At 36.9% G+C, this 12,447-nt stretch overlaps 1 protein-coding gene across 1 annotated transcript in view; it reads right to left on the bottom strand.

The window, feature by feature from the left end:
- WDR72 (WD repeat domain 72) overlaps positions 1–12,447 on the bottom strand; it is a 194,029-nt gene that overhangs the window by 174,159 nt on the left and 7,423 nt on the right. The window contains exons 2-8 of the mRNA XM_003784626.1: positions 10,108–10,214; positions 6,888–6,966; positions 5,408–5,582; positions 4,451–4,527; positions 3,325–3,444; positions 2,266–2,411; positions 1,785–1,881 (exon numbers count right to left, since the gene is read on the bottom strand). Coding sequence (XP_003784674.1) covers positions 1,785–1,881; positions 2,266–2,411; positions 3,325–3,444; positions 4,451–4,527; positions 5,408–5,582; positions 6,888–6,966; positions 10,108–10,214 — 801 coding nt within the window. The remainder of the gene's footprint in view (positions 1–1,784; positions 1,882–2,265; positions 2,412–3,324; positions 3,445–4,450; positions 4,528–5,407; positions 5,583–6,887; positions 6,967–10,107; positions 10,215–12,447) is intronic.

Here is a 12,447-nt window from a genome sequence, read left to right on the forward strand (position 1 = left end):
AAAAGAAAAGACCTATACTCATATGTCTTCATATTCTGAGAAGCAAAGCAAGGAATTTTCCTATTAGTACTTTTTTTTTTTTTTTTAGACAGAGCCTCAAGCTATCCCCCTGGGTAGAGTGCCATGGCATCACAGCTCACAGCAACCTCCAACTCCTAGGCTCAAGTGAGTCTCCTGCCTCAACCTCCCAAGTAGCTGGGACTACAGGCACCCGCCACAACACCTGGCCATTTTTTGGTTGCAGCCATCATTGTTGTTTGGCGGGCCAGGCTGGGGATTCGAACCCGCCACCTTAGGTGTATGTGGCTGGCACCCTAGCCACTTGAGCCACAGGCGCCGAGCCCTATTAGTACTTTTTAAATTTTTTTATTGTTATACTTTGTCCTCGTAACTATGTATAGCACTGATACTTGCAGCTTCTAAAGGGCAATATTGATATTTGACTTTGAGGCCAAATCTTGTTTTTCAAAATGCATTCTGAAGCTAACAGGAAGGAAAGAACACATCCTTGACAAGATAAGTAAATACGCCTTTCTGAGTAAGCCACTGTACTGTGCTGCTTTTGTTATCAACAGCAGAGCAAGGCCCCACAGCTGCACACAAATAAATTTTAGAAACAGCTCTTCATGTAAGCCTTAGTTCTAAAATTTGCCTCTGCTCCAGTGGTATTTGGGCTTCTAATTTTTGGCTGATAGCTCCTTAATCAAGTTTTTGCAACAAAACTGTAAAGATATGTTCATGGAACCTTAAAAATATGTTATAGGATTTCCAACAGCTCTGCTCCCTAAATAGGCAAACCATCACTCTGTAAAAAGTAACATGCTCCCTTGATTATTTTTGAATCAATAATTCAAAACTCTTCCACTCTCCATAAGATACACTTTTTGAAAATTAACCCATGGCAAAAGCCAAAGATTTATTAAAGAAAACACTTTGGCTAACTACTGAAATAAAACAATCGCTTAAATTTTCACGTTTCCTTAGAGTGTCAAAGATCTTATAGTAGAATTCAGTCAAGTAACAAGCTCACAATTACATTCTCAACTTTCTAGATCAGGAATAATCGTATTTGTCTTACTAAGAAAATTTATTCATAAGAATAACGAAATACAGATGAATATGATTTCAATATATGAAAAAGAAGGATATAAGCTATTTCATAAAGTTTAAAAACTGGAGTGGATATATCAAAATGTTAACCACCTATGAAAAAGTGTCAGAGAAAGATGTGCACCTATGTGTTTATGTTTACATGTTTATATATGTGTATATTATATATGTGTACACACAAGAAGAGAGAAAATAAATGTAGCAAAATGTCTACAATGGGTGAATCGTTCACAATGGGTGAATCTAAATAAAGTGGATAGAAGTACACTTGGTACAATTCTCGCACCTTTTCCAAATATATGAAAATTTTTCCAATTAAAATTAGTAAATACATAAGACAAAGTAAAACACACTGACAGTGAATACTGACTGTGGTGAAATTAGGAATTTTAATTCCTCCTCTGTTTCTTCCATACTTTCATCTATAACTTTCCTACCATACATTTCTATAATTTAGTCACAAGCTTAAAGGACAGACTTAAAAGTACTGGATTTTTGAAGACAAAGTCTTCTCTTCAGTAGCTATTAACAATTAAACTTGATTTTCTCATTAACAACTTGATGCCAAGTTTCGATTCAATTTTTTCAAGCCTGACTCGGTGACAGACAAAGCGACACTTCTCTAAGAAGCGGAGTGGAACAGCTTTGAGGCAGGCCCTCTTTTCTTGCATTACCTTATTTTCCTGCCCAGAAGTAGAGCACAGTAAATGAGGATAAATGGTCTCTTTAAGCGCTCCTCCATCAGCAGGGTGTATACTCTTTGAAAGCCCACTGCGTGGCAAAAATAAAAAGCAAAGTTTAGGACTTGGGAGTTCTTTATGCGTTTCTTTTTCCCCCCTCCCACTTTCAAAAGCCGGATGGTACCATTCAAGTTTCTGAACTCTAGTTAGAAATTGTTGGGTTAATAATTACAAGTGACTTTTTGAAAACCCAGCACCAGCTGTACAAGTTATACATGGCTAATCTCAGTCCTTCATCCCCTGCTGTTCTGTACAAAGGCTGAAGCCTACCAAGCCCGGAGTAAATCTTCTAGTGCCAAAGTTGTTTTGTTCTGGTTTTTGATCATGGGTAGCATGCGGGGATTTTTCCATAATAAACCTCCCAAAGTTCATTTTCTACCTGAATGTTTTGTATGCCGCTCCCATCTGAGCCCACCTGTTCAGCAGCTGATAGATGTAACTGTGACCATCTTCTGTCCAGATGAGGATTCTGTGGGCAGCAATCACCTCTCCACCAGCAAAGAGCTGCCCGTGTCTACTGACTTCCATCAGCAGAAGGGAAAAATCACAGTAATCATAAACCTAAAACACAAAGGTGATGCACAAGCTACTCTCCCCATGAAATAAAAGACAAATCCTGTTGAGTTTGTCAAGACTGTTTGGATGACAGGACTAATGGAGCGATATGCCAAGTGCTAATAGCAGACCATCCTGTACTCGTATATCGAGATAATGTTTTACGACCCCTTATTTTCTCACATTTATAGCACAGTAGGTTTTAATGGATAAAGTTTATCCGGCTGTATCATTCCAGAATGTACCTGTTAAACACAGAAACCACAAACCTCAAACATTTCTGAACAATGGCATCCTTTCCATAGGGGTAGTCAAAGTTTATCATGTGAAATTTTATTATACACAAAACATGATATAGCAGAAACCTTTTGTCACACCATATACTTTAAATCGGTGTTCAAAAATATATTTTCGCCATAAAGTAAGATGATACGGTTTTTGCTAACCGTTAAAGAAGAAAGGAATGCTATCGAAGTATAGCAACTTAGCTTTTTTTCTTGGAAATGTCAGTGAATTTATTCCCAAGAAATGAACGGACATAACCTAGAAACAAACGTAGTAGTGAAGCAGAAAAAACATCTAAAAATAAGGTCAGGATAGGTAAGCAAACAGTATGAGATTTTTATTTAGTCCGGCAGACACTAATTTTTAAAAGTTATTTAGCTATAAATGTTATGATTGTTATTAATATAATTAGGATACGCTACAACATGTATGATATCTTGGGGTATAAAATGGCTGAAGAAAGGGAGTTATAACTGATTTATCAGCCATAAAAGATACCTCCCTCCATCCTCAGGTAATAAGATTACAGAGAGTTCGCATCATATTTAGATCACATTCTTATCATTGTTGCCCTGGGCAAGGAAAAAAATTACATTTTTACATCACTAGTGTTGATCATGTTATTTTATAATACCTTCCAACATTTAGAAAATACCACCAACAGAAGTCTCTCAGTGTACGTGCAAAATCGTATTGTCTGGCAGTTCAAGGACTTGAGAAGCTTGGATTCTTTTTCATAGATATCCTGCTTTTCCTTTAAAGGGAAAGAAAATATTTTAATGCTAGTTCTAGGTAATTTAAACACAAGCATAAGACCAGCTCCCCATATACCTTAAGTGGATCACATGATTAAAAAATTCAAATTACCCACGTTTCCTTTTGAGTGTTTTGAACTAAGACGTTACTTGGCAATAGAATCTGAAGCAGAAAATCCACTTGGATTCAAGGGCTCATTACATATAACCATTCAACAAACATTCTTGGGGGAGCTATGCTGGCTGCTGAGAATATAAAGATAGGAAGACATCACTGACTTTCAGATGTGGGTTAAACCAAAAATATAAAATGATGGCTAAAAAAACCCCTCCTAATTGCTTAAAAAAAGATGAAGAAAGTGCTTTGAAAAGATGAGAATAACCAACACAAAGCACGTACAATACTATGTTCTCGGTTAAGTTTCCCATCACGCCGGGTGTGTTCCCCTTGAGATCAGCATGGTAACACGATCCTAGGCTTCCTCAACCAAGAAATTCCTAGAGAGACCCCAGATCTCCTTGGGGAACCTAATAGTTTTGTCACCAACACCGATACTACAGCTATTCTTTGGCCTATCACCTCAAATTGCAGGCTGATGCCAGGGAGCAGGTGATGTGATCCCCCCAATGTTCACAGTCCTCTCCCTACCACCCCGCACACATCCTCAGAAGAAAGGGGGTCTTCTGTTGTAAGGAACGGGGGACAGAGAGAGATTCTGCTATTGTTCTTTAAAATTAAAAATGTGATCAGTGTATGTGTGTGCACACGTGTGTATAGATTAAAAACGTGTATAGGCACAGAGGAGAGGTCGTAAAGAATAGAATCCAACCATCCCAATGCTCATTCCTAAAAATAGGGATGGGAAGTACACAGAGGTAAAGTTTGTATTTTTTATAGTATTTGATTTGAACTCTTAATAATGAGCCTGTAATGTCTTTATCATTTTAAAATGTCAATAAATATTCTTGAAATTAGAGAAAAAAGAGCAGAGTCTCCAAGCCAACCTGAATGCTGTTGATAGATGAGGAGAGATCCCATACTTTGAGCTCACCAGCTACGGATACCACCAGGAGAGAATCTTCTGTAAAAAGAATGAAGGTCACATAAGCTCGCCACTGCTCTAACTGGTTGTTGTGAAGTCATTCCTAGTCACGTAAGGACTATGCAGGGCTATATGGCTGGAAAATATTCCACCTTGGGGTTTTTTTTTAAATAAAAATCACAAATATTTTATATCACATTCCAATTTTGTTTTAAACGATCAAAAGGATCCCTCTGTATAAAAAGACCATCTCTAAAAGCAGAACCACACTGCAAATTATCATGTTGGAAATAGTAAATCCATTTCAGAAATGAGTAAGGAGGAGCCAGCTTCCATTTTCCTGTGTAATTAATTACTCATGAAAACTAAGTTCTCCTCATGACTACATCTGGAACAGCGGTTCTCAACCTGTGGTTTGCAACCCACAGGAACTGTATTAAAGGGCTGTGGCATAAGGAAGGTTGAGAACCACTGATCGAGAAGCTAGAGCAGGACAAAATTCCAGGAGTCCTGCTAATCTACAATAAACACCTGTTTGTCATTCTTCAAATGAACCAAGCAGAACTAGGTTATGGAAACACAGATCCACTTCTTCCCACTTCATCTCACCTGTCACTGACTTCCTAATGACTTGAATCATGGGTATGGGTGCTCTCAATTTTTCTTGATATGGCAAACAGAGCTATCCCCGCTAAGAGGCCAACTGGTTTTTTTTTTCTTTAGGGAAAAATTATTTTTTATTTCAAAATATTTAACTGATAAAGACTGTACACAAAGTATCAATGTGATGATTTGCTGTACATATAAGTGGTATAAAGAAACATTTTTCATGGACTCTTGTTCAGTAACTTAACAAATAATACAAAAGTGGGTATTTTTACATGGAATCTTTTAGCGTAACACAATACCCCATTACTACCTTGAATTCTCATGGAGTGGACGATACACATACAGTTGATCCAATCGGGAGACTGAGATGATGTGAAAGCGTGAACAACGGCCAAAGTTTTGGCATCAATTATAAGGACATCTTGATATTCTCCACAACAGAGAAGCCAACCTTCTCCCGTCATCCGGAATGAGCAGTGGTAATACTGTGTAAACGGAATTCAAAGCAAACATCTATCACCACCAATAACGCAATTTTGACTACGTTAAAGACTTCTCTAGATTTCAGTTTAGCATACGTTTAGTTAAGGTATTGAACTGAATAGCAACTAAAATTCCTCTCCGCTCAGTTATTCCGCACTCATAAAGGGCTGATGTCGCTCCTGAGTATTATTTGTATCTCACCATTTTCTGGAGAAAGGGAGATCTTTTAGAGGAAGGAACTTTATTCCAAACCATGGACTGCTCACAAGTATATTACTTCTGGTGTGCTACTTACGACTAAACCATAACAACAAAATTGCTACATGTTAGGAAGGGATAAAAACATTTGAAGAGCATTTAAGGATTTCTGGTGCCAAGTAAGTTTTGGAAACGGCTTAAGGATCCAGTAATATATCCTACCCTTAATGAGCTCTCTTACTCTGCAGGACTTTGGTCCCCAAAGAATAGAAAGGACTTTATGAATGTTGAGTCACAAGACTAAAAGCAAGGCATAAAATAGATTTTCAAAGATGCTGTCAGCATCATTGGCATCATGTAACTACCTGACACTTGAAGCCATCTACTAAAAGCCAAGATCTTTAAACATCGGGAGGTGATTATAAAAGTCATGGCTACGCTTCGTGCTCTCTTTTCATAAAAAAAAAAAAAATTTCAAAAATTGAAGGGAAGGGTGATTGGTAGGACCACGCCTATGCTTCATCCTACAAGGGTACATGTGAATCTTTCTAAATGTAGAATATAAATGTTTTGACACTATAACAAGAAAATGACATGAAGGCTAGGTTAACCAGCTTGATGAAAATATTTCAGATTGTATATAGAACCAACACACTATACCCCATGACTGCATTAATGTACACAGCTATGATTTAGTAAAAAAGTAAAAAATTAAGAATATACCCCCCAAAAATATAAGCTGAAATTGGAATGAGGGGGGAAACTTATGCTTTATCAAATAGCATATCATTAAAATGGAATCTTTACGTGTATGCATGCACGTATGTGCGTGTGTGTGTAGTTTGCGTCACTAAGGAAACATATGAGATTTGTCTTTCATACGTATCTGTTAGAAAGATACAAAAATGAAAGAATCAGGAAAAACCCCGGTTGAATAATAAATACCTGTGGAGAAAAAAGAAATGCCAAAATAGCAGATGATTACTGATGATATTCTGTCCTCATGCCAAAATAAAGATTGGAGAAAGGGATATTCTTCAAAGATACTTATTTAAATGGGCGTGGAGTTGCAGACTCGGAGACGTTCTGAAGGAAGTGAGCATACTTACACAGATCGCAGTGTGTCTGTAAGGAAGTGTGGCCTTCTCCACGCACTGTCCATTGGTGACATTCCAAACACACATCTCCCTAGCAAAGATAACTCTGTATTATTCTCTGTCATTTCCACTCAATTGGCTGGAATAATTTTTGCGCCACCAAGTTTTTCTTTAGTGCCGCACTCAAGGGCTGCCTGATCATTTACGTGGCTTTTTGTTACAGATTACTGGGCAAGAAGATGTTGTGATCATTAGCAGGGATGTGACATCCTGTATCTGTATCTCTCTGTGTGGGTAATTACACCCTGCTGCCGGCCTGCAAACGTTACTTCAGGGCTAACCTGGCCTACGACAAATTGTGGGGATACAGCCATCCCGGCCTTTCAGTGACAGCACAACAATCTTCCGTGGACACTGCATCCTCTTGGAAATGGTTTATTTCACTGAACTTAAACTACATATTCTGAAAAGCATAATGCTTCAAGTGCTTCAATGATGCTTCTAGGCATCATTTTTGTAAAACCAAACACTGCCACCCAGAGGCTGCCTTTGGTCTGTCACTGACACAGTGTTTATCTTTGCTTTTCCTGATGTGAAATCCTGAAGCCATCTGGCCACCTAATATTTTGAAAACTACCATTGTTTAGAAAACTCTTCCTTGGTTATATGAATGTTACAAAAACACAGACACAATTATAGAGTTACAAAACATGCCCAGCACGGGGTAGGTTAAATCTGCATGACTTCTTGTTCACAAAAATCAGAATGTTTCAGAGTCATTTGGTAAGATTCTTCAGTTCATAGTTTCAATACATAAGCAAAAATTTCCATGGAAGAAAAATGAACAGTTTTACAGGCATTAAGGGAGACATTGCTACGAAGAAGCAAAGTATGTGGGTTAATAATGTTAAAGGTTATAGGTATTTGGTTATTCGCAGGCTTTTTGCTTTGTCTTATTTTTCTAACCAAACACTGGAACTCAATCTTCTAAATCAGTGATTCTTAAACTGGGGATCTTACTCTCCCCTCCTCCCATACCTTACCTTTCAAGGATGTCTGGCATGTTTGGTGGTATTGATGGTTCTTACAACTAGGAACACGCTACTGGCATCTAGTGGGGAGAGGCTAGGGCTGCTACTGCAGGTTTTACAGTACATAGGACTGTTGCCCACCACAAAGAATTAACCAGTTCAAAATGTCATAGGACTGAGGTTGAAAATATGGAAAGTAAATACTGATAATTTCTTTCTCTCTGTTTATATTCAATCTTCTTCCACAAAGAATGTGAGGAACCTGAAAAGGCATTTAATCCTACAAAACAAAGGGAAAAAAAAATCTCTGTGCTTCTGTGTGTGTATACTCCAAAATAAGGCTGGGAGAAAGGTAGAAATTGAAATAATAGTATCTCAAAGGTAAAGAAACTGATTCTAAAGCTAGAAAGTAAATAAGCATATCTCATCAGTAATCAGAATATCAGAAATATTTCAGCAAATTATTTCAACAATTACCCTCAGAGATTCTAATTCCATGATTTTGAAAAGCTCCTGGTCAGTTGATCTGCTCTTAGGGAAGTCCATCTCTAAACCAGTAGCTCTAAACTCTGGTTCTAATTAGAATTATTAGAGAACTTCAAAAAAAAATACTGATGCCTAAGCCAATCTGTACATCAAATCAGGCTGATTAATTCACATATTTCTGAGCTGAAGCCTGAATTAAAGCTCCTCCTGAAATACTAATGTCTTAGAACCATCTTAGATTCCAATGTTTTCCCTGTTTTGTTTATCAGCTTATTTTGTATTTTGAATCAGAAAAAATAAAAATATCACAGATTTTGATCAATTATATTTAATAAAGAAAATAATGTGTGGTGTACCAAAACTAGCATTTGCATTCTAGAAAGAGTGGTACAAGATACATAAACTCACTACAACTTCCTTGGACTTTTCAAATAAAAAAATGCATAATGTTGTTTACAAAATAAGGGGTCAGGCCTAGTATGGGTAGTAACTTTCAGCAGGTTAAGTTAAGATTTTCTAAGCATATGGAAGCCGAAGTGTAGGTACTACCTAAAAAGTATATTATAGGCATGGCGCCTATAGCTCAGCAGCTAGGGTGCCAGCCACATACAGCAGAGCTGGTGGGTTCCAACCCAGCCTGGGCCTGCCAAACAACAAAGACAACTACAACCAAAAAATGGCCAGGCATTGTGGCCAGGCCCTGTAGTCCCAGCTACTTGGGAGGCTGAGGCAAGAGAATCGCTTAAACCCAAGAGTTTGAGGTTGTTGTGAGCTGTGACACCAGGGCATTCTACCCAGGGTAACATAGTGTGAGTCTGTCTCAAAAAAAAAAAAAAATGTATATTATAGATACAGGATAAGTTTTGGGTAACCCCAAAAGAATATGTGTAGAGTTCTAGAAAATTACAATCATCTCAGCAAAAGAAGACATCTACTCAGAACAAAAACAGATTCCTCAGCTATTAAACAAGCATATTTACAAGGCTCATCCAGCTAATTTCATTGATCATCAAAAACATGTCCTTAACTCTAATTTCTATTTTGGAATTAGACCACTCTGGACAAAAAGCTCAAGCTGGAACTCAGTAACTTTTAAGATCTACCTCTCACTTAGCCATTAAGTTTTTCTCAACTCTCCAAGGAGTTCCAGAAAAAGTTCACCATCCTCCAGATTATCCAGTTTGGTAAAAAATTTCTCAGCCTGCATAGGAGGCTTTGTGGAAGCCCTGGTGTATGAAAACTACAGGCAAATGTTAAAAAAAAGAAAGGATTTAGTAGGGTATTTCACTTTAGACTTTACAACATGAAGATTGTAACTATTGATTTGTTTTCTAAAACTATGAATGCTTGGATGGGTTTGCTTAAGAGCTCAAAGTGAGTTACTCCCTTAAATAAGAAGCACCCAGATTTTTCCATTTCTAATTCTGCAAGACTAGACATTTATCACTCCCCTTAACCCAATAAGGGTGACACTGGTATACATACTGGGATCCTTCTCTTGGTTCCAATCAAGCAGAAAGAGTATCAAGTGGGAGTTATAATACTGATTACACTTAGTGGGACCATCACACAAAAAATAATAACTTCACGATCTAAATTTTTCTAGATGTAAATGAACCATGTTCATGTCTCATTCAGCTTTAAAACTGCACCCCATCACAGCTTTTAAAAAGAGAGAAGGGAGACGGGGAAGAAGTTCCACACATTTTACCTACCCATTTTCAGTGGCGCTAACAACATAGGGTTGTTTAGAGAAGTCCCTTGCTCTTGCCAGACATGTTACGGAAGCTGAATGACCAAACAGGAGTTCTTTTGCTGAGATCTGAAAATGATGAGAGTCAGCTTTTAAATAGCTGGAAACAGGTACACTATATAGCATTCACAATTTTGATTAGGACATTTAATCATATGATGGTTTTACTGTAGATAGTTTCAGGAAAATTGATATATGTTATATCAAAATCCACAGAATAAACTTCTCAATAAAGGCATTGTGTTGTCTAATTGTGTGTGTGATTTGCTTGGGTATCTATAATTAAACCCATGTGACTGCCAGACCTGCCTTATTTTTTTTTATTAAGTCATATACACATAGATCATGAATGCATTTATGCATATGTGGGGTACAATGTGTTGCTTTTTTTATACAATCTGACGTGCTTACATCAAACCAATCAACATAGCTTTCGCCTCATTTACTGGATTATTGTGTTAAGACATTCATGTTCTACACGTGACAGATTTGAGTTGTATCCTTGCAAAATGCTCCATAGGTATGGTCCCGCCGTTTACCCTCCCTCTATCAAACCTCCCCCCTCCCCTGCCTTCCCACTCCATTTCTCCTCTTCATCCTCGGCTATAGTTGTGTTCTACCAGACCTGTCTTAAAACTTCCATGTTGTGAATACAAACAAGCCAGTGTTGATGTTTATTATACACAAAAGGCCCCCAAATAATAGTAGCGTAATAATGTGTAGATATCCTAATTCAAAATAAGTTTACAAAATAATACAAGAGAAAATATTACCCTTTCTATAACCATAATAATACCTCATTTGGAGGTAAGAATGTAAACTGGTACAGCCATTTTGAAAAACAGTATGGTAGTCCCTAAAACAATTAATAATGGCATTACCATATAATCCAGTAATCCCACCACTAGGTGTATAATCCAGGGAAATGGAATCACTACTGCAAATAGGTAACTGCACCCTCATGTTAATTGCAACATTATTTACAATAGCCAAGATGAGTAAAAAAGCAAAGTGCCCATCAATGGATGAATGGATAGAGACAATGTGGCAGATATGGTCATCCCATGTATCCATGGGAGACTGGGTCCAGGGCCACCTGTGGATACCAAAATACACAGATGTTCAAGTTCCTTATATAAATAATGTGTATTTTCACATAACCTATATACATCTCATATGCTGTAAATCATCTCTAGATTACTTATAGTAATATAATGTGAATGCCATGTAAATAGTTGTTCTACTGTGCTCTTTAGGGAATAATGACAAGAAAAAAAAGGCTACACGTGTTCAGTACAGATACAACCATCCTTTTTTTCTCAAATATTTTCAATCCAAGGTTGGTTGAATTCATGGATACAGAGTCCACAGAAATGGAAGGGCTGACTATGTACAGTGGAATATTATTCAGACATAAAAAAGGAAATCCTGCCACTTGTGACACCATGGATGAATCTGAAGGAAATTATGCTAAGTACAATAAGCCAAACACAGAAAGACAAATACTACATGTATTTATCATGTATAGGTGGACCTAAAAAGTCACACTCATAGAAGCAGAGCATAGACTGGTTGGCAGGCAGGCGCTAAGGGTCGGGGGACACTAATTCAAGAGTACAAAGTTTGAGTTATAAAATAAATAAGTTATGGAGATCTAGTAAGCTAGCATGGTGACTATAGTTAATAATAATGTATTAGATTTGAAATTTGCTAAGAGAGTAGATCTTACATGTTCTCACCATTAAAAAAAGATAACTGTGTGAGATAACAGAAATGTCATTACCTTGATTATGGTAATCATTTCACAATCTTTATATACATGAAGTTATCATATTGTATACCTTAGCTATATATCATTTTCATTTGCAAATTGTATCTCAACAAAGCTGAAATTTAAAAGGACTGAAATTTCATTAGTCACAAACCAAATACTGGGCCAGTTACCATGAAGCACATTTTAAGAACTAATTTTCACTTCTAAATTTTCTATATTACCTAAAATTTCTAAAATAAAAAAGGTGCTTCTAATTTATATAAAAAATAAAGAAAATGTCAAGAAAATAAGAAGATAAGACACAAACTGGAAGCAATATTCACAAAAGACATATCTGATAAAGGACTAGTATCGAAAGATACTATACATATACATACATATAAAGATACTATACATATACTATACATATAAAGACCTTTTAAAACTCAACAATAAGAAAATGAAAATGCTGATTAAAAAATAGTCAAAAACATGAGCAGATATCACACCAAAGAAGATATATACATATGTGTGTGTATATATATATAT

Source organism: Otolemur garnettii, unplaced genomic scaffold, assembly GCF_000181295.1.
Source record: "Otolemur garnettii isolate 467f Iridium unplaced genomic scaffold, OtoGar3 scaffold00011, whole genome shotgun sequence".
Classification (NCBI taxonomy): Eukaryota; Metazoa; Chordata; class Mammalia; order Primates; family Galagidae; genus Otolemur; species Otolemur garnettii.